At 38.0% G+C, this 22,680-nt stretch overlaps 1 protein-coding gene across 1 annotated transcript in view; it reads right to left on the reverse strand.

Moving 5' to 3' along the window:
- The window catches only part of hcn1 (hyperpolarization activated cyclic nucleotide-gated potassium channel 1), a gene marked incomplete at its 3' end in the record, with an annotated part of 81,588 nt that overhangs the window by 35,838 nt on the left and 23,070 nt on the right, over positions 1-22,680 (reverse strand). The window contains 1 exon segment of the mRNA XM_014006451.1: positions 12,344-12,505. Within this exon segment, the coding sequence (XP_013861905.1) occupies positions 12,344-12,505 (162 nt within the window).

The raw sequence follows: 22,680 nt of genomic DNA on the forward strand, positions 1-22,680 counted from the left end.
AAAAACATTTAATTTATTTTTACCATTTTATAAAATGAAACGGAATTCTACAATCTCAAAAGTCTGTAGCTATTAAGGTTTCAAAGTAAAATCTGTATTTTTTAAAGGAAATTGTACGTTTGTGTGGTTATTATTAAAGCAGGTTTGGATATTTCTCTCAGTGCAAGTACAGGTCTTTCTACATTTTCTCCACTGTAAAATGCATCCTACTGGCTTTGGATGAAGATCTGCAACAAACAAGTAACCTATGTATATTCCTGCTGAAGAAAGAGAGAGAAAAGGTGATTAATTTATAAACTCTGAGCTGCTGGAAATGACTCATTCGGGGGTTTTGGAGGAAAAAAAGAAAACAAGTGGGTGATCCAGGAACAAAAGAAGAAAAAAAAAGATGAATGATGGGACGGTTGTGCATGGCCCGCCAGTCTTTTCTGGACATTTGTCTGTGCGTGCATGCATCCACCCAGTGTTTCTGCCTGTTTGTCTGCCTCTAACCGACTCTGAGACATGCATATTTTGATGTCTGCAGCTTGGCTGTTTGTACCCTAATATGAGCACATATGCATTCACATAGCACATATGTTCCTAAACACATTCTTATACTGTGCATGCAAATAAATGCAACAGCCCATCACCCTCTAACCAGAGCCAATGCAGTGACAGCAGCATTATCTTGTCTGGTGATTAAGTAAATGCAGCCTCTAAAGACTAAGAAGGTACTCTAAGGCCATTAGTCAAAAAGATAACAGCCCTACATGCTGTACTGCAACACTCAGCAGTATCTGCAGTCCAAGCCGGCCTCACTCTTCTAGGCCCAGCTGGAAACAAAGTGCAAGCCAAGAACAGTTTAAAAAAAACATGATGTATTTAAAGGCATCAGTCTAGAACAGATGCAACTTGGAGATGATAGATTTAGAGAATCATTCAAGTGCCAGCCTGAGAGCTGTATAACATTTCTACAACTGGAGTAAACTGAGTAAGAAAAGTCAGAAAACAGGCAGACATGAAGATGTTTAGCCCGTGTATGCTAATGCATTGTGACGGTGTGAGAAGAAGGATCCCACACGTGGGCGGGACTTATCACTTTGATTTGCCAGGCCACAGTCAGCTCACAGGCCATTACTTCAGCAGAGATCCACGGGGAAGAGATTCAACAATCTGCTCCAATCACAGTCAGCCACACAATGCCAGCTGCTCATGAGCACAAACCTCACACTGACTTATAGACAATTTACACCCAAATTACCATTTGTGGTGTTTGGAAGACTGCAGATAAGCACGACTAATTTTCATGAAGCTAAAAAAAGAAAAAGTTAAATAAATGCAAGATTTAGATTTTTGAAAATTAATTAACAATGTTGTAATTTTTGTTCTTTTAACAACCTGGCCTCAGAACTAGATGTTTAAAAACTCACTTGTGCACAGATGATTTATTGGAATCTAATTCATTAATAAAGTGTTATTTTTAGGAATATTTTCTCATAAAAAACAACTAATCATGTTTTGTTTAAGTGTGCGTGTGTGTGTGGGCAGGAGAGGGGGGTAATTTTGCAAAATCAATTTTTTTCAGCTTTATATTATGTTACAGTGGTTTGCAAAAGTATTCATACCCCTTGAACTTTTCCATATTTTGTCACATTACAACCACAAACATAAATATATTTCACTGGAATTTAATGTGAAAGACCAACACAAAGTGGTATACAATTGTGAAGTGGAAGCAAAATTTTACATGAATCAAAACATTTTTTACAAATAAAAAACTGAAAAGTGCGACATGCAAAAGTATTCAGCCCCCTTTTCCCTGAGTGCAACCAATTGCATTCAGAAGTTGCCTGATGACTGCTAATGACTCAAAAGGGTCCACCTGTGTGTAATCTAATCTCAGTACAAATACAGCTGCTCCGTGACGGCCTCAGATGTTGGTTAAGAGAATATTGGGGAGCAAACAGCATCATGAAGTCCAAAGAACACACCAGACAGGTTAGGAATATGGTTTTGGAGAAGTTTAAAGCAGGCTTAGGTTATAAAAAGATTTCCCAAGCTTTGAACATCTCACGGAGCACTGTTCAATCCATCATCCGGAAATGGAAAGAGTATGGCACCACAGTAAACCTGCCAAGACAAGGCCGTCCACCTAAACTTACAGGCCGAACAAGGAGATCACTGATCAGAGAGGCAGCCAAGAGGCCCATGGTGACTCTGGATGAAATGCAGAGAGCCACAGCTCAGGTGGGGGAAACTGTCCACAGGACAACAATTAGTCGTGCACTACACAAATGTGGTCTTTATGGAAGAGTGGCAAGGAGAAAGCCATTGTTAAAAGAAAACCATAAGAAGTCCCGTTTGCAGTTTGCCAGAAGCCATGTTGAGGACACAGCAAACATGTGGAAGAAGGTGCTTTGGTCAGACGAGACCAAAATTGAACWTTTTGGCCACAGTGCAAAACGCTATGTGTGGCGGAGAAAGAACACTGCACATCACTCTGAAAACACCATCCCCACTGTCAAATATGGTGGTGGCAGCATCATGCTCTGGGGGTGCTTCTCTTCAGCAGGGACCGGGAAGTTGGTCAAAGTTGATGGGAAGATGGATGGAGCCAAATACAGGGCAATCTTGGAAGAAAACCTGTTGGAGTCAGCAAAAGATTTGAGACTGGGGCGGAGGTTCACCTTCCAGCAGGACAACGACCCTAAACATAAAGCCAAAGCTACAATGGAGTGGTTTAAAAAAAAGAATATTCATGTGTTAGAATGGCCCAGTCAAAGTCCAGACCTAAACCCAATTGAGAATTTGTGGCAAGATCTCAAAACTGCTGTTCACAAATGCTCTCCATCCAATCTGACTGAGCTTGAGCTGTTTTGCAAGGAGGAATGGGCAAGAATTGCAGTCACTAGATGTGCAAAGCTGGTGGAGACATTCCCTAAAAGACTTGCAGCTGTAATTGCAGCAAAAGGTGGCTCCACAAAGTATTGACTCAGGGGGGCTGAATACTTTTGCACATCGCACTTTTCAGTTTTTTATTTGTAAAAAATGTTTTGATTCATGTAAAATTTTGCTTCCACTTCACAATTGTATACCACTTTGTGTTGGTCTTTCACATTAAATTCCAGTGAAATATATTTATGTTTGTGGTTGTAATGTGACAAAATATGGAAAAGTTCAAGGGGTATGAATACTTTTGCAAACCACTGTATATCATTTCTACATCAAAACATATGCAGAGTGTTGCTTTGACTCAGTCGTGCATGTTTGGGAAATCCTTGAATCTCCTGTGGCCATGTGGAGCTGCCTAAACACTTACTGGTACAAAGCACCGCCTATTTGTACAAAGCTCCTCCCTGGAGCTCAGTCTGAAAGCTCCCACCCCACAGATCACCCCGCCTGCTAAGTATTTTGTAAAGGTGTGCTGAAATGGGAGTGTCAGAAATGATAGGAGGTTCTTAAAGAGACAGAGAGCAATTTCAAAGTGTTTAGATAGACAAAGATGCAAGGGTATTTTAGGCAAATTTTGATATACAGTATACAGCATTTTTATTGAACAACTGAAGGTAGCACAGTTACTTGATTGTGCTTTAGAATTCAAGTATGTGCCCGAAATATACACAATACTGCCCTTTAAATGCCAGTCATTTCAGTGATTAAGAAGCTTTATTTACACTTTGCTCTTGGATCATTAAAGCTGTTGTAGGAATTTTGCAAAAGTCTCTTACTTTGTTTTTCACAATGACGGCAAGGCAATAAAAAAGAAGAACAAAATTGTTTTCAGAAGACGTTTGCCACCACAAAGAACCCCGTCAAGTTTTGTGTCTTTTAATCAAATACAACTTTTCTGTGTTTTCTCTGAATTCTAACAGGAACCGTTGAAGGTTAGGATCAGTTCACGAAGATGAGTTTATGTTTCGAAGCGATCGGCTGGAAAAGTCAAACAAAACCCACGAGGAGGAGCTGGGCCAACAAGAGCGTTCAGCAGAGTGATCGTCTATCCTACCTCTGACCTCAGTGTGGGAGGAAAAAAACAGAAAGAAACAGAAAACCTGCATTCATAAAAATCCCAAAAGATTCTGCATCACAAGTTTGCTATTACACAACCCAGAGGCTTTTTGGAAACAAGTCAAGTGAACTAATGAAGCTGGAATAGAACTTTTTGGTTGCAGCAAGAAAAAAATATGCAGAATGTCATGAAACAGTTTAACACTAGATTTTGAGACATTTTCAGAAGAGCCCTAAAATCTTTCATTTTTAAGACCGCTGCACTATTTTAAATTTGTGTCTGAGTAAAATTAATGTAAAGGCTCTTTTTTACTACTCAAAAAGAAAACTAAATTCTCTGTTTTGTAGCAAAAACAGTAAGAACCTTAAAGATAAAGCATGTAACATTTAATCTCATTGCCTATTTCTTGACAGAATTGTGGTCTCACAGAGAGATTTGAGGTTGCGCCTCGAGCACACTTGGGCTCTCTTTTTGTTTCAAAAACTTTATTCCAGTCAGAGCTCCTGCCATCGTTTTTCACCGAGCAAATGATTCCGCCACACAGGGGGCTGCAAATTAACCTTTTACACGCGCTCCCTTCACAGCGATTTGCATTTAAGGAGGGGTAAGTTTCTGATTCATACTGAGCAAGGACACCAATGTGCAGCAGAAATTCAGGAACTGTTAAAAGTAAATGTGGTTCCAGAGTGTTATTTAATAAAATAAATGTAAAAACTAGGAGTATAAAGAAGCATTTTATCCATCTCTTTAAACTCTTAATGAGAAAGATGTAACTATTTTGTAGAGATTATATCAGTGTAAAATCTTTGGGCACAAACAGTGATAGATCTGCTTGTTTCATCTGTTTGCATGAGTAACACATTTAAGCTGGTATTGAACTCGCTCGGACAACTCGTGGCCTCAAAGTAAAAAACGAGAAAAGGAAACAGTCGTGACGCTGAGGCGAGCTGACATTCGCACCTCCCGGCCTCGTGCCTCTGAGCAGACAGCGTGCATGTGAAGCACAAAAATGTTTGTCACATCGAGGGGAGATGAGAAAGGCAGAAGAGCTCCACAGGCGGGCAGCCACGGCGTTACCCAGTAGGCATGTACACACTTCTCCAAAAATCGGATTGCACGGAGAGGAGCTGCGATGCTTGACCCCCAACTTCAGAGGCAGACCGAGAAGATGAAAGATACAGAACGTTGTAAAACAGAGAGGAGGCCGACTTGAAAGAGCAAAATAAAAAAAATAAAAAAAGAAGCTGAGCTGCCTCAGTTGAACATCTCCATCTGTTTATTTTAACTACAGCACAGTTTATTCTGGGGGCAGTTGTCCTACCAAGGGAACACCTAGAATCCTTAACAAGACAGATTCAATCTTTAACAAAACACCAACTCAGAAACACAGCAGAGAATACAAAAGACCTGCACATACCACTCATCTAAACATTCCTTTGTTAAACCTAAAATAGTAGTTTTAAAACCAGTTTGGGATAACCATTTTGTGGAGATTAGTATAAGGGAACTCAGTTGGAAGAAATATTGTTAAATTCAAGCTGAGTTGGTAAACTAATGGCCAGTTAAAGACTTTTGCACCATTGTTAGTTTGGCATTACACAGCTACAGTATTTGCTATGTGTGGCTATTGGTGACAGCAAATAGCAGAAGCAGCCAGCTGTAGCACTTTATTTATTTATTTATTTATTTATTTATTTATTTATTCCTGTCAGAATACCCATGTAATGTGAAATGGACAGCAATGTAAAGGTTTATTAAAAAATGTTCACATCAACCACAATAAAAGAGAAAAAGGTTGGAGTTATTAATACATTACTTTCCTCTATATTTAAAATAACTTTTTGTTGCCAACAACTCAACATTTCTTAGCCTCAAAGTCCTTTAACAGAAACTATGTTGACTTTTTCCCACACACACATAAATCCCTTTAGAATTATATAAAAACGAAAATGATGGATACTTTTCCATTTTGTCACTTTTTTAATAGGTAATACAGCACTGAAATTGTCTATAAGGGGGCTACATATCAACTATTTGCAGTATTCACTCCAAACTATTTGTGGACATTTTCCACACAGCCTCCTCAAGATCAGCAGGTTGGACTATGTGTTGAAGTAGCATCAGATACTTTGATGCATTTAAAGCAAATACACCTTCCAATAAAAGTCGCCTCCACACATTTTCTTGTACAGACCTTGTGTATATATTCAAAGGCATGTGGTATTTTTACATACTGTTACTACAAAACCAGCAACCAGGAAGCCTCATCATTCTAGCTTACTTTTCATACAGAGAGAACATCTCAATCAGAATAATTTCCACTGAGAAAACCCTGTGCACAGCTGCTACAGACAAAAAGCTTGAACCAGACTTTTCTGTTCATTCTCAAGAAGATCTTTGGTATTAATGTGTGGAATTAGCTCCGCCGGGAACCAATGAGCCCATTACACACTGTACTATGAAACAGGTTGACACCTCCCATGTTAATACCTGATATGCTCATTAATTAGTCTGTAATGATAGTGAAGAGAGGAGCGTCGTTCGGTGCAAAGGGGATGTTCACTCTGAATGACAAAAGATGGTGCAAAAAAAGTTAAATGTTAGTTTAAAAGAATACAGAACATCTATGATATGCAAAACAGCCATTCCTAAATTTCCTGTCATGTAAATTTTCCACACCTACATAATAAAAGATTCCAGTCTATAGTGCTGTGCAAAGGTTTTAAACCACCTTTATGCCTAGAATTGCACCGCTCAAGGTGGCAGCATGTTGGAGTAGCTCCGTTACATTCATTCTGAGATATTTTTAAAAAACTTCTTGAATTCTTCTTTTTCTGAATAAAAATGGCTTTTTTGGGTGATTTTTCCTTCTGCTATCAAATGCTGTGCTGCTGGAAGGATTTTTGCTTGCTTTTGAACATTTGTTATGATGCATAACCACAGCAACGTAGTGGTTTGTTATAACGTGGAGCAGCTACATAACAGCTTAAAAGCTCAAATAATACCTCAACTACTACAAATTCCAGTTACGCTAAAAAGGAGGCACTGTGGATTCAGAGCAGGAGCAAAGAGGAGAGACAGAGAAAGGAAGTTTAAACCATCTCTTCCATCAATCATGATCGGCAATGGGAGATTGTTGAGGAACAAGTTGGACGAACTCCAAGCCCAAACAAGAACCCAGCCAGAGCATCAGGAATGCAGTATTTTGTGTTTCCCTGAGACAAGGCTACAGGATTATATCACTGACTCCAGCGTCACCCTGTCAGGCGTTCTAACCATACAATGGAGAACCCTGAGAAGCCTCTTCATCAGACTGTCTTCAGTCAAGGCTTCATCAAATCCACTGTAAGATGGACCGCTACATGAGATCCTTCCTGTCCACAGCCATCAGTATCTGTAATAACTCTTTTAATTAACCATAAGTTACAACATTTAATTTCCCTTTGGGATTAATAAAGTATCATTGAACTGAACTGAATTTTTATTATAGTTTGCACTAGTTGAGCCTTTCTTACAATCTGTTAAGGTGACCTCTATCAGGTCTCAAAACTTTTGAAGGTTTCAAAGCGTATTTTTATAATTTTATTTTGGAAGCCTTTTCACTAATCTTCTGTCCAGTTCTTGTGCTCGATCATGACAGTATTTGTGTTTACAAACAAACACAAAGGGAAGTTGTGTATCTGTGTTGTCACAGCTTCACATCCTGCGATGATGAATAGCCGATTCTGCCCACGTTAAGAGGACAGTGTTGGCGAGGAAAATGAAGCAGGAAAGAGATGAACAGAAACTGCACTGTACGGCACCGAACCATGTAATGGAACAGGAACGAAAAGGAGACACTTGTATTCATCACCAGGTGGCCGGACCAGAATACAAACCCAGGAAACTTTGTTTGCATCACACATACACAAAATGTGACTCCATTTTATCTAAATAACGGAAAATCCTGACAACAAAATTGTGAGTATCTACCCGTGCATTTAAAACTCTTTAAAATATTAGCAACATTCTCTATTCTAACATTAAAACTTACTCTGTATTATAATTACTTTCTGCATTAATCATTTAGAAGCAAAGACGTCTGTTTGATTTTTTTTCTGGGACAAGTGGCCTCATTATTAGCACGACACAAACATCAAAGGCATATTAAAACAAACATATGCAGCTGGATACAAGAAAACATGAACATGTTCTTCCTTCTGTGGCCTCTCTGATTACTTCTAGTTTAAACTCTCTGAACTTGATTTTGAGGCATTGGTGTTATTGTTGCACCTTTTGAGGATTCCAGTCTTAGTAGTGGACATTGTCACTAAGCAAAGAAAATAGACGAAAGCCACTTTGACTGTGTTCGTCACTGGGCATCAATTGGATTTCGGAAGACATTGTTTCTCATCTGAGGAACTTTCTCAATTCAAACAGATAAATGCATAGTTTCAAGCTTTTGATCCTCAGGAGGGAGAGAAGGGACAGTGCATGGTGCATGTGAGTTCAGCTTTTTTAGTTTGAACCGAAAAAGCTCCTCAGGTGTGAAGTTAAATAAAGTACAGTTATATTTGATTAAACTTACTAAAAAAAAACAACACTGTTGTCAGCACTTGATGCTTTTAAATTATCCAGGTAGCATTAGAAACATAGGTAAACATGGTAGTTTTCATAAACTCCAGTAGTCCATGTGAGCTAAAGATAGTATCTGGTAGTAACTTTAACTAGTTATCAAAAAAATGCAAGAATATATATANCACACACACACACACACACACACACACACACACACACACACACACACACACACACACACACACACACACACACACAAATGTCACACACACACAAATGTCCCTAAGGTTAAACTTGCTTCATTCTTTCAGTTTTAACATACATATAAGGTTCATGACATGTATAAACTGATAAAACACTAGAAATAGAGAGATACCAAACCATGCCTTTTGCCTATATTATCTAGTATCTAATACTGTATATACAACATATATGAAAGATTTATGTGTCTTCTGCCTGCTTCCAGGTCTGTGCTCGCTTAGAGGAGGGAGACTTGTCTTCACAAGAGGCTTTCCTATGGGGAGGGATAGAAGATCAAAGCTGATATTAATACCAGTTTCTCGACTCACAACTCTGGAGGGAGGTAATGAACTTCAAGAGGGAAAAAAATGCTGCAAAACAAAAACTGAACGTGAATTTAGAACCGCAACAAGCCGATTTTTAATTTGACATTTTAATGTCAAATATGTCAGGGTCAGTGGAAGATGTTTTAGAGCAGTGCCTGTACAAATCAGTTCAAATTTGTAACAAAAAAACTGCAACTATGTAAGTTTATTACAAAACTCATTTATGCTGCATCTGTCTGTTGACGAGGACTGAAATGCAGGCAGTAATAGAAGGCAGTGCTCACAGCAGAGAAAAGGGGAACAATGGTGGATTTTCAGACATTTCTGGAGGTAGATGAGAAGCCAATATTCTTAGCATCGGCTGATCTCCACTCTCCCAAAATTAAGGAAATCTGGGAAATCCAATTTATCGGTGCACCCCTAATTGAATGTAATATAAAACAGGGTAATAGAAAGGTAGGGAATTAAGAAAAAAATCATAAACAAATAAAGCATGAAACCCAAAAATGAGGGTCAGGTCTGCAAATGATTTTAACAACAAAACAAAAACGTGCAGAAGATGATGACGATGATAAGACGATTAAGCTATCATCGGCTAAGTCCTATGTGTTTTTTACGTTGATAGCTGTAGACTGTCGACAGGCACAGGAGCTGATAAACAGACAAAATCTAAGGTTTGGGAAAGTTCTCATCGCCCTGACAAGGCAAACTTTAAGTACACTGGTTGGAGTCCTAACTGGGCACAATCTGCTCAATTGCCACAAAATGGTGATGGGACTCCTTGACAATGGTCAGTGTGATGAAATTAGAGACCTCTTTGCACTATAGGCCACTGCCTGGCTCTGAGCAGTCAAAGGAAAATAATTCTTGGGGACCCCTTTATGGATTCCAAGAATCTCTGAACACTGAGTGTTTCTAATCTTGTGTCCTTCATCCGAGGGACACAAAGGTTTGATTAAAGCTCATCGTCCGTTTAAGGAGAGCAATGAGCCCACTTATGAGGCTCCCGCTCGTATGGGTTCTTTATCCAACTCCACTCACCTTAACCGTTGATAGCTCTGACTATTTTAGCTATCTTGTTTCATTTTGGAAATCTGCAAAGACAAATAAAACCAAGACTAATCGTAAAAAATCAAACCAATTATATAAAAAAGAACAGATCAAGAGAGTAAACAACTCAAGAAGTCCTAACGCAGAACCTCAATGTCTAAAGCAAAATTAAAAGATCAAACAAAATCCAAATTCTGACGTCTTTATTTATTCTGTGGGATTAGTACATTTGTATATCATTCACCTTCAAGTTTTAAAGGATAAGATCAGGCCTTTGTAGACAAACTAGCCTCCCTCTCTTCCTCAATTACTTCCCCTCAGTGTCACTTCCTTTCTGCCTCCCTGTCTGTCCTGCTGTCTTCACTCTGCAGACACGTCTGTTTGTATCGATGATCAAATAAAGAGCTGAACTGAGAGACGGACCAACAGCGACAGCACAAGACGGAGCACAAGACAGAAAGCGTGACGAATAAAGGTGGAGGCTGCGCGCCTCACGCTCAGGAACTTAATGATACAAAATGAGTTGAACTAGCAGCAGCTGCTGGTGGAGGCAGACGACGTGGACATAACCTCAACTTTTTATGGATTCTCAGCCAACAGCAAAGTTAAGCACAACAAGATGGCAGCTGTCGACTTTATTGTGCTAGTTATATTCTCATCTGTAAGAAAAATGAAATCACACAAATGTAATCTGTGTAAATAATCACTCAGCTGTCTCTTCAGTTTTCACGTTCAGCGCTTCCTGTCAGCGCTTCCATGAATAGAAAAACGGGATTACGCAGAGATGAGCAGAGCTGTAGATATGTTTTTGTTTTGTTTTATTTATTTTTTTTTTTAAAATGAGACCTAGAATATAAATGTGGTGGTCTTGCGGTTCTCATTTACCACTCACTGTTATTGCAACTCAAGTTGAGCAGCACGCACTGAGCCCTCAGGATTAAATATGCTAAATCACTAGATTTTTTTTTCTCTTCATCTTTTACAGACAAACACAAATAACTTACTAAGGTTGTCAGAAAACTATATGTGCTGCCAAGTTTTAATAGTCAATAGCATCTATCAGCTGTAGAACAAACAAATGAATAAACAACACAAGCTAAAATCTTTTTATATAGGCTTGAAAACAAGCAGAGTTGAATTTTGGGAGCCAGGATTTAGTATTATGTGCAAAACTAAATGTGTCTTATGCTTTTAATCCTACAAAATATAGTTATCATTGAGGAAGAGATGTGAACGTAAGTGTACTGATGGCCACTCACTCACAGAGAGCCCTGGCCCAGTTTAAACCCTGATTACAAGTTTATCATCAAATGTCACATTTCAATTACCGTTTTTTTTTTACAAGCAGAAAGTGAGCTACAGTATCAAATGTTTTTGAGGAAAAGTAATTCAAAAAGCTGCACAAGTTTTACTTTGGCTTAAATCATAAAGCCAGAGATATGTACGTTAGTGAGCTTTTATAAAGACTGACCTTCTAAATAGAATAAAAAAAATTAATTTAATTCTGTGAAATGAAACCAAGTATATATATATATATATATTTGAGTTGTTGCGGTCTTATTGACTTCTAAGTGTATGCAACCAAATCACAGCCTGTTTGTGTGCAAACGACTTTTTTGGCCGTGCACATTATTTTGTTGTACACTTTATTTTACCCCTCATTAGCAACCTCCCACACATCACTGAATTAATGAGTTGAGTACACCAGATTTGGAACAGTTCTTATTTAGATTTTTTAAAATTTTTTTTTTACTATTAGCAAAGTTTTTAAGCATTGAGAATTTGCCCCAGATGTCAGAGGAGACTTCAGGTGTCAAAATACAGCTACAATGCTTTTGACATGGGCTGGATATGCCAACGACAAAATTCAGGTGGTTTCAAGGAGAGTTTTAGTCACCCACATAAACTGTTTTCAGAGAAAAGTTTTACTGCACAAATGTTTTAACGTGTTTAAAACTCAAGCGACAGGACTGTGGTTCTTTCCGACTAGTCTCGGCCTAGCAAAATATTAACTTAAAGCCAAGAAGTTCTGCAAAACAAAAATGAGACTATTTGCAAAAGCGATATGTCCCGTCCTGGTCTCTGTAGAAAACCCTAACAGATGTAGGGAGCGCCAGTGGTTAAAGTAAAGGTAACTTTAGTGCATTTCTAATGAAAGTAAAAAGTGTTTAATACTTACAACCATACCATTTAGGGACACCCAGCAGTCAGGGGGAAAGTCTTGAAGGAGAGGCACCAGATATTGGAGACAGCCATCCCAGTGACACAGAAGCAGCATCATCCCTATCAAATTAAATATTCTTACCACTGCACTCGCCAGGTCATAGGTCATATGGAAAATCTGTGGAAGAGAGACAGGAGGAGGGAGAGAACGGGACCTTCGTTAGACCTCATCAGAATTCTGACATTTAAACATCCAAATCAGTATCCAGATTTGGATGGATTATATAGTAGCTCTAAACTAAACTCCTTGTGAACCAGTTTTTCAAAAATAGAAATAAAGCTTAAAGAAATGTTCACAAAAGGTCACCTTTGAAGCTGAGGGCATGATGTCTATGGAAGATTTTGACTTTGTGTCTCTGCTGTTCACCGTTCAGCGTGGACACTTTCCAAACACGCATGCAGCACAGAGCGGTGCGAGGAATGCAGAGCAAATGCGTTGGACGATAAAGAGAGTGCAGGCCATTTGGAAAAATGGCCAGTTAGTGTGCTCAGATGCCACGAGCTGAGACGAGTGTCACCGCTGGTGTGGCTATTTAATCAGAGCAAGAAAGTTTCAAAATAGAAAGTCATCTAGGGGCGGGGGTGGGGGTTTGAACATGCACATCTGCAGGGAGAAGCCGCTTCATTTCCACCCGATCTGGACGTAGTGAATTGGCTCACGCCTGGATGACTGCAGCGCTCATTCAGAGTTACTCATTAGCATGAAAAACCATCATTAGCATGAAAAGCCCATTACTTAATTCCAGGTTAGTTATTCCACAGCCTTCCTTGCACCAAGGCTTAATTTATCCTTCAAAAAAAAAAAAATAAATAACTTGAATAAGGAGAAACGTGGCTGCCAATTGGTCCGTTTTGCATAATAAACCTGCCCCATTTCTCACTTTGTTGAATCGGAAGAATATGATTTGCAGCTCATTATGATCCATTTTAAACTGACAGTTTTCCATTTCACACAAATTTGTCTTTTGACTTACAATTTAATGAGTTCACCGTGTCATCCGAAACTTTAAAAAAAGTCAAATTTGTCTATTTTTTGATGTCATCTTTCCCTTCTAGCAGCTTTTGCTTCATAAATAAGGGGTTTAAATATAAATGTCATGATGTACGAATGTGTATTTTGCGATCACGCTCAACAACTTTTTCTCTCCGTGTTCACAGTCAGGCTGACCAAACCCACAGGTGCTGCAAAGGGCTTTGTACCTCTCCACTTCATTCTGCTGTGGCTGTACTGTAACCCGTCCTGCACAAAGAACGGCATCCACAAACAGAAGAGAGAAGAGAATAAAGGACCTGAGCTGATGCTCAGATCCCTCTATGGTTCAACTCATCCACAGGGAGACACAGTGCACTGCCCTGAAAGGCTAAAATTAGCTCATAGGGTGGATGTCTCAATGCACCTATCTCCTCTGCTACCCACATCACTACTTCTTATGCAGCATCATATTTTAATAACATAAGAGGAAAATATGACACTCTAAAGGAACTGAGACAAAACAAAAACTGGAAAGCACAGAAGCTATAATTGACTAAAACCTGAGTAAAACAGGAAGTATTCATTGTGTCCCGATTCAATTTGCAAATTAGCAAAAGACAAAAATAGAAAAGGGTCAATAGTTTCTGTGCACATTTCTCCTTCTACAAAATGTTGAAAATACAGCAAAACAGAAGCAAGGGAAAGAGAGAAGGGTGAGAAGGTGCTCTGTGTGAAGGTTGGAGCAAGGATTTCCTAATTCCCAGGGACCATCTCACTTTGCTGGGAAGTTTCTGTGACCTTTGGGTTGTGCTGCATCACAAAAGACGTAAGGGGGAGAGACGGAAAGTCATTAACATGGAGTGGAGTTGTTCTGGGTTTGCATTTCAGAGGACGTCACTTTGAAAAGTCCTGCTGGGAGCAGCAGGTAGTCAGAGAATAATTATTTCAATTTTTCAGAAAAACGTCTGTTTAGGTTACGATATTTAAAAAGATTAATTTATTGGGATGTGAAGTGAAATGAGAATGAATCTGAACTAATGGGAATTTAAATCATTTGTCTAAAAAGTGACATTATGTAAAACAAAAACAAAGTTGTCAGTTACGCTAATGTTGACACAAGGAACCAGATTTTTGTAGTCATGGTCTATGCCAATACAAGACTCTTAAATCAGGTCACCATTTTTTTTATTAGCTTCATTTCACAATCATGTATTCATTTCTTTAAATTTTTACTTATACTGTATGTGGATTTGTCATCTTGCAAGGAAATAACCACTAAAATATATGTATATTGTATTTTCTTTATGTGTTGAACTGTCAAGAGATTTTGTTACATGGCTAGACCATGCGGAATTAGAGAAAACAGTCTCATAATTGCACTTTTATCTTATAGTTTGACTATTTTCAAATAAACTGGGTAATACTGGGATCATGTATTGTCTTAAAAGCAATATTTTTTATTGTTAGTACTTTCTTTTATAAGATTTTACAATAAAGCATTTGTTTCCATAAAACATTGTATCCATGGTGTCTTTGTTGCAACACAACAAGAGAAAAAGAAAAGAAACTAGGGAGAAAATGAGTGAAAAGCTGCCAAAGTCCAAAGAAAAAAATATTGGAAAGATCTTCAGAAAGCACTGAGAACCTTTGATCAAGACCAGCTTAAGCCAGTCCAAAATAATTAGAGAAGATGTAAAACTTGTGTACAGTGTTGCTAAGTTAGTTATTTAGCAGAGTGATCCGTCTTTCACGTCATGTAAGAGTTGGTTTTGTTAGGAATTTGTAGGCTAAAAGTCAAGAACATTGTCATAGTGACCAAGTGCAGAGTCTGAGTAAATGTCTATCAGGAGCTAAAAGCAACAGCAAGCTAAGCTCAGATCCACAGCCCTGGAGGGCAATGAGGGCACACGGCTCACTGAACACAGCTTCCTGTGGCAGTGGCACTCCCAAGTCACAGAAGTCTCCCTTACTGAGTCAGAGGATGCAGCAAAGATAGCTCAAGATTTGTTTGTGGAAAATGAAAATGAGGACCTTGAAGTTATTTTGCATTCCAATTTGACTGAGCACACATGCCTGCTCATTTCCCATCAGCAGGTTGGTGGTTTGAAACATCAACATTATTAAAGATGAACGAAGCATCCCTTCTCCTGTTATTAAAAATTAAAGGCAAAATCTTAGGCTCCTGCCATGTATTTTTGTAACCAGTTTGCTCACAGGGGATTTAGGGCTGTACCCTCAATACAAAAGTCCTGCCTTTATAATCAACTAACACACTAACAAACCTCTAAAGCTGCTGTCTTTTTTTTCTCCTTTGGCTGATCCATTCAGTAAGTAACTTGGGTTCAAACCCACAACCTCAGGATGACCAAACCATGGCACTGAGCTACCACAGCCTTTCTAACAAGCCTAAAAAACTTAACTGAAACTACACATTTTTCAAAAATAATGTCTCAACTCCCACTTTATTGGCTACAGGAAAAAAAAAAGGTTGAGATGTTTGTACATACATTGTGACTTGCTCCTAATTTTATATTTTTTTACTTATTTCATTTGCAAAAGACATAGGTCATTTAACAAGACTACATAAACAATTTAAATGCAGTTTTAAATAACGCTTTCATGCTAGTTTTAGACTCTGAACATCTTGGTTCATTAACAACTAAACATTCGTTAATTTCTTCAAGCAAACTGAATCACCTGCTAATAATAGTACACTTTAATAAAAAGTAAAATCCAGCCTATCATGACAGTTCAGCATTGTCTTCTGTGTGACTGAGCTTCCTTGTGTCTGGTTGTGCCAAAAAACAAAGTTTCATTTTAAACTGACTGAAAAGGTAACACCAACAATGAGCCCAAAGCACCAAGAACATCCCCAGCTGGCAAAATATTGGCTTAGAATTAAGTTCACGAAGCTTCAGTTTCACTGGGGAGGGAGCTACTGGTTAGTTTAATCCTCTAATACTGTAGAGACAAACAGCCAAGATGTATTATGATAGTGACACAAAGTCACATGCTGGTTCTGTCAGCCAACAAGATGCACATTCACATCTGTCCATATGCACTAAAAAGTTAGACAGCAACTGTTTTTTGGTCTAGTTTTGCATATGCAAACACACTCGTACAAAATGATTTATTTAAATCAGTGTTATTCCCAATGTTCATCACACATTTGGTTTATCTTTTAAACTTTTCTAGACTTTACCCGATTGCCGTCAGTTTGTCGTTTCTGTGGTTGGCTGACCTTTTAAAACAAATGTGCAGAGAAAAGAGCAGGGAGGAGAATTACATGTCATGAAGCTGCGGGCCCTAAACACGCAACAACAAAGTGGCCTTTATGCATCTTTAAATTGGACATGACTGACCTCTGTCTGAGGTCAGCGAGGATTAGCATGGGACTAATTTGAGTGGATTAAATCCGCCATTGGCCATTGCGTTGAGGGCTAGCATAACTGCTTCCAGGAAATCTGGAATTCTCCTGCTTAACGTCATCTTGTAAAATCTCCATTTGGATCTCTCTTAGTCTCTCCTTAATTACAAAAAAAGAAAAGAAAAAAAAAGCACAGCTGAACATGGATTTTTTTTTAATTTTATGTAACTGGAACTTCAGTTCTTTCCATTTACTGTTCAGTTCAAATAACTGATAAGGAGGCAATAAATTTTAACTTTACACACTGAAAAAATGTATCCAAAGCCATTCTCTCATTCAAGGAAAAGCAGCTTGCTGTATGCAATTATGACTCACGTGACCATTGTGTGCAGAGCGTAATCATGTTGATGTAACTTTAGTTCAGCAATAAATAGACATAAGAGCAGTTGGCATTACTTCAGAGCTTCGGGCAGTACATTGTATGCTCTGGAAACCTCATCAGTGCACAGATCTGTTTAAAAAAACAGTAGAAAAATAGGCCAGACCACACAGAAGGAGGAAATTATAATTTTTTTCTATGATTTTATGTAATATGTGGCTCAGTTTTTTTGCACAAATGGTTATTATTCAGGGTAATTTTATATCGGGTTGGCTCTGAAAGTTGGTGATTATTTCCTAAAAGGTTCATTAGAATCTGTCTAGTTCTTGAGCTATTTTGCTAAATGACTCGTCTTTGCAGCAAACGATAAATGACACTTTTTTAAAGCAGGTAACAGCGAGCAATCTAATAAAACAAGCTTTCTCTGATAAAGAAACAAGGTTCTGCACTCAGAGTCTTGCTCATGGAAAAGGACAAAAGGAATATCAATACAGAAAACACGCAAAAAAATACATGTTTGGCATTTCTCCTGATTTACTTTGAAGCTAAGCATTTTAACTCCCTATACAAAGCCTCGCCACGCTCAGCATACCCAAACAGTTTGACAGAAAAACAACCACAGATGTTTTTCACTGGGACAGCTCTCCGAAATCATATTCAGCGCTAATGAGCCAAAAAAGACAAGAAGCAAAGTAAGAAGTTCATATGAAGACATTTGTAGCTCAAACACATTGGGCTGAGTCGCAGATTGTATCATTACCCTCTGTTGCGTTTTGGTTTGGTTTTGAAAATCTGCCTATCACAAAACAAGAAATGAATACGATGCTTGTACTGAGCTCTAAAGTTCCGGATGCTTGACTACTTGAGTGTTTATGTGAGGTGGATATATAATCTGCAACACATTTAGTCTAATTTAAGTGGAATTGTAACCTCGTAACTTTAGGAGATGCAATATTTAATCGTCACATAAAACTGAAAAAAAAATGGCAGCAAAACTCACCACCAAGCAAATATAAAAGGGATAAAAATACATGTGTTAAAAACCTACTTCTCATGACTGCACCAATAAATCCATGTTTATTTACTGTTTTCAGCCCTATGTGGTTGGTCCATCAGGAGAAAGAATACTTCCTGTGGGAATGCCTTCACTCTCGTTCTCTAATTTTATCATACGTCTGTCGGTTTTCTTTTGTTCTTTCCCAGCGCACACATCCCGCCGTCCTTCCTCAAGCCTGTGCTGCCGTGCCCGCTGTTTCACCCGCTCCGCGTCTATTTTGGTCGTGCGAGCGTGATAACCTCAACACTTCTGTTCTACCTTAATCTGTGCTTTCCCATCCAGGGCTGCATTGACAGCAGCAGCATCAACAGGGACACCAGCTCACACAGTTAAAGGGCTTTAAAATAGAGAAAAAAGCTAGATGTCATTCAAGAATCCTTAAATCCATATAGCATGCTAAACTTTTTTTGTGATTAATTTTTGATATTAAGCTACAATTTGGTGTGGAAGTAGATGAGAGTTATCTTACACTCCAAATGCTCACAGAACACACTTGTGCATTCTGTCACTTATTCTCTATGTATGTTGTAGTTTGTGAAACATGGTAATTTATGCCTGATCTTTCAGGTGTTTCCTTCAAAGCTCAAAACAGATCCGGTTCAGCGCATCGGGGAACAAGTAAACATATTTATAGATTGATGTTCTATTGATTTGTACCTGTAACCTGAGTAGTGGAAGCAAAATAATACCAGCTGAGCTCCATTATACAATGTAGATGCAACTCTCCAAACACAGTACAGACAGCGGCTCCTGTGACCTCAGTGGACTCAGCACAACGAGGAAATGAGGCTGATACGCAGCATCTGTGGACATATTGTCCAAAGAACATGCGAGTACCCTCAAGAATAACTGTGACACCACATGGCTCATTTTCCCCTTCTGTTTGTCTGGTTATGCAACCTCATACTGAAGTTTTAAAAACTGTAATTGTCCTCAGTCGGTTAGTTTATTGAAAGCAACTGGTGGAGGATGAAAAGGCAAAAACAGCAGATTGAGATGCAAGCAGAATGACATGATGTACTATGGATGACAGCTATTTTACCCTGGAAAAATACATCCTATAAAACATGTCATCACAAATGCAGTTATAATTTGCATGAAATCTAAATGTAACAAGTAACAACTAATCTATGTAAGATGATTACTATGTAACAACTAATCTATGTAAGATTATTACTATGTAACAACTAATCTATGTAAGATTATTACTTTGTAACAACTAATCTATGTAAGATTATTACTGTGTAACAACTAATCTATATGAGATTATTACTATGTAACAACTAATCTATGTAAGGTTATTACTTTGTAACAACTAATCTATGTAAAATTATTACTATGTAACAACTAATCTATGTAANTTATTACTATGTAACAACTAATCTATGTAAGGTTATTACTTTGTAACAACTAATCTATGTAAAATTATTACTATGTAACAACTAATCTATGTAAGATTATTACTATGCAACAACTAATCTATGTAAGGTTATTACTTTGTAACAACTAATCTATGTAAAATTATTACTATGTAACAACTAATCTATGTAAGATTATTACTATGTAACAACTAATCTATGTAAGGTTATTACTTTGTAACAACTAATATATGTAAAATTATTACTATATAACAACTAATCTAAGTAAGATTATTACTATGTAACAACTAATCTTAAAAAAAAACCTCAGAATATTCAAATTAATATGCAGATTCATCATTCACATTTTCCTATTTTTTTTCCGTTGGTACCACTTTAAAATAAGGCTCCCCTTATAGATGGCTTATAAATACTTTATAGATAAGTTATTAATTCATTTGTAAACACTTTATAAATCATTAATAAGTGTTTATATGCAATAATTAGGGATGGGAAAGAAAACTGTCTGATTTCTTGCCAAATTGTGAACCAAATATATCCATGTATACAGTGTATTACATTTAAGGTGCTAAATTAAACATTTCAGAAAAAGTTTCTACCTTGTAAACACAATAATGTATTGGAAACACATATTTTACGTATAATATTGTACTGTAATATACATATCCACAATTATCAAAGGAAGCCTTATTGTAAAGTTTAAGACTGTACACTATAAGGCTCTCTTATGACATTTATAAACATTTATTAATCATTAAAAATAGTGTACCTACTGTAATATGAGTAATAAACTATCTATAAACTATTTATAAGCCATCTATAAGGTAGGCTTATTGTACAGTGGTACCTTTTTTCCTGGGCTTTGTGCAGTTTGTTTCTGCACACAATGTTTTTTAGCCATTCATCTGTCACCTTTAGCTTGTGATACTTTCAGTTTCTAGCTTAATTCGACTAATTTTAGCTAGCACTTTGCTGCTCTGTGTCCAGCTCTTTTTTTTAAACTCTAACAACTAAGTTTAAGGTTCTTCAGCACATTTTAGCTCTCAGCATTCATGCTGCCTTTTCACACACACAAAAAAAATCAGTGTTTCTGGTGTGCATTACCAGTTCATTGACCTCCTTAAAAGTCCTTTTTTAGTTATTATTTTTTCACAGAAAGTCAAATTTATTAACATTATCACATACATCATCTGTTATATCTGTTAGATTGTTTATAAATGTTTATTTGTGTCAAAAAGAAATGGGGACATGTCATTTTTATGTATATTATGGGCTCTGTGGTAGTTCAGTGGTCACTGCTGCTGAACTGTAATTTTAATTGTAAATAAGTTTAAGCCTCGGTTGCATCAGGAAGGGTATCCAGCATAAAACAATTACCAAATCTGCCATGTGAGTTTGCTCGCTGGGCCAGCTTCTGCAGAAATAAAAACAATTCTGTTTTTATTTATGTCATGTGTTACTACACAATTACCACACACAATAAAGAACAAAACTAAAGTAGGAAATAAGGATTGAGTAAGGGATACTACGAAAAAGGAAGAATTATTAAGTGTAGATATATTAGAAAAAAAGAAAGATAAGTGAAAACAAAAATGGTAGTAATATGAATAAAGATTACATAAGAAACACTAATAAAGAAGGATTGAAGCATTGAGGAACTAAAGGAAGAAGAGACAAAAGGGCATAAGAAAGGCAAAATAAGGAAAGGTAAACAGAAGACAACATAGACAGAATAAAAAAAAAAACAAGAGCCAGACGACGGAGGAGTGACAAAGAGGACAGACTGGTCCAGCCTTGTAAGCGGAGCTGTAGTCATGCTGTAGGAAGCAGTCATGGAAGATTAGTGCCCATGTGAGAGCAGGAGGGATTTGACTGGATTGCACAGGGTGACCTGCTGTGCTCCTGTAAACATAAGCAGAGATGGACCCTTCTGACTACTAAGTAAAGTAGGGACACACTCATCGCCGTGTGCTGAGTGACACTCAGAGCTGATCCCTCCTGAACGGATCCCACCTATGATACCTCAGATGTTAGTCGTGTCCTCTTATCCTGAGATGCTGTGCAACGTAAAAGCTAACACCTACGAAAGCTTACAGGTAATGTGAGTCACAGAGCAGCATCAGCACAGTCAGCAACTTCACTTATCTCTGCTAACTGTTGCATCGTGATGTTCCTCATAATCCTGTCTGCCTGTGATGTGACGGCTCTGATGACAAGACGCCGTTTAAAAACAAAACAAAAGCCGTAGTCATGACTGCATGACAAAGGTTCTTCACAAGACTCATTCGGAGCAACATTAACTCCTGGGAAGTGAAAGAAGGAGAAATCTTAATGCTTCACTAGTTACTAATTAATTCATTTGCACAAGGCATCATTTCAAGATGTCTGGGATGAATGGTGGTGCTTCAGTCTAATTACTCAGGGGATCGTTACTTTATGTGCCTCACAGAGAATCAGTCAATCAGACCTGTACTGATTGGTCCATTATTCAGTTAGCTGATGGACATAATAACACTCAGGTCTAAAAATAAATAGGTTGTTTTTCCAGGCAAACATACTGATCCTTGGATTGTACTGGCTAAAATATTTTAAATGTCTGAATCTGGCTCGACTCAGGACACATTCCAAATTAAATTAGTTGCTCCCTAGAAGTGTCTGTATGTTTTTACGTTTATTTATTCTACCAGGCAGTGTCATTTTAAACAATCATGCTTCCTTCATTGTCAATTACACACCAGCAGAGGCTATATGATGCAGCATCCAGTGATTTTTCTTAACATTGTTCTATTTTGAAGCACTGCCACTCCTGAATCAACATATTTTTTTTCCTGAAAACTCACTCGTCACATCCAGGTTCCCATAGCAGCACTTATTTTTTGTTTTTTCTGTCTTCAGCTTGAAGCATCCTGTGTGTCTTAGTGGCACTGAAAGATGTGTTCTAGTTTTCCCGGTGTGTTTTCAGCCTAAAAATGACAGGCACATGCCCCAAAAGTCCCCCAGAACACCAGAAAACGTCACTCTGTTTGCTGCTCAATGCTTTTGGAGGTAGAGGGTTCTGGAAACATCAATTTAACAATAAAGTCTCTAAGTTGCCACACACACACACACACACACACACACACACACACACACACACAC

This window comes from Austrofundulus limnaeus, unplaced genomic scaffold (genome assembly GCF_001266775.1).
Source record: "Austrofundulus limnaeus strain Quisiro unplaced genomic scaffold, Austrofundulus_limnaeus-1.0 Scaffold36, whole genome shotgun sequence".
Lineage (NCBI taxonomy): Eukaryota > Metazoa > Chordata > Actinopteri > Cyprinodontiformes > Rivulidae > Austrofundulus > Austrofundulus limnaeus.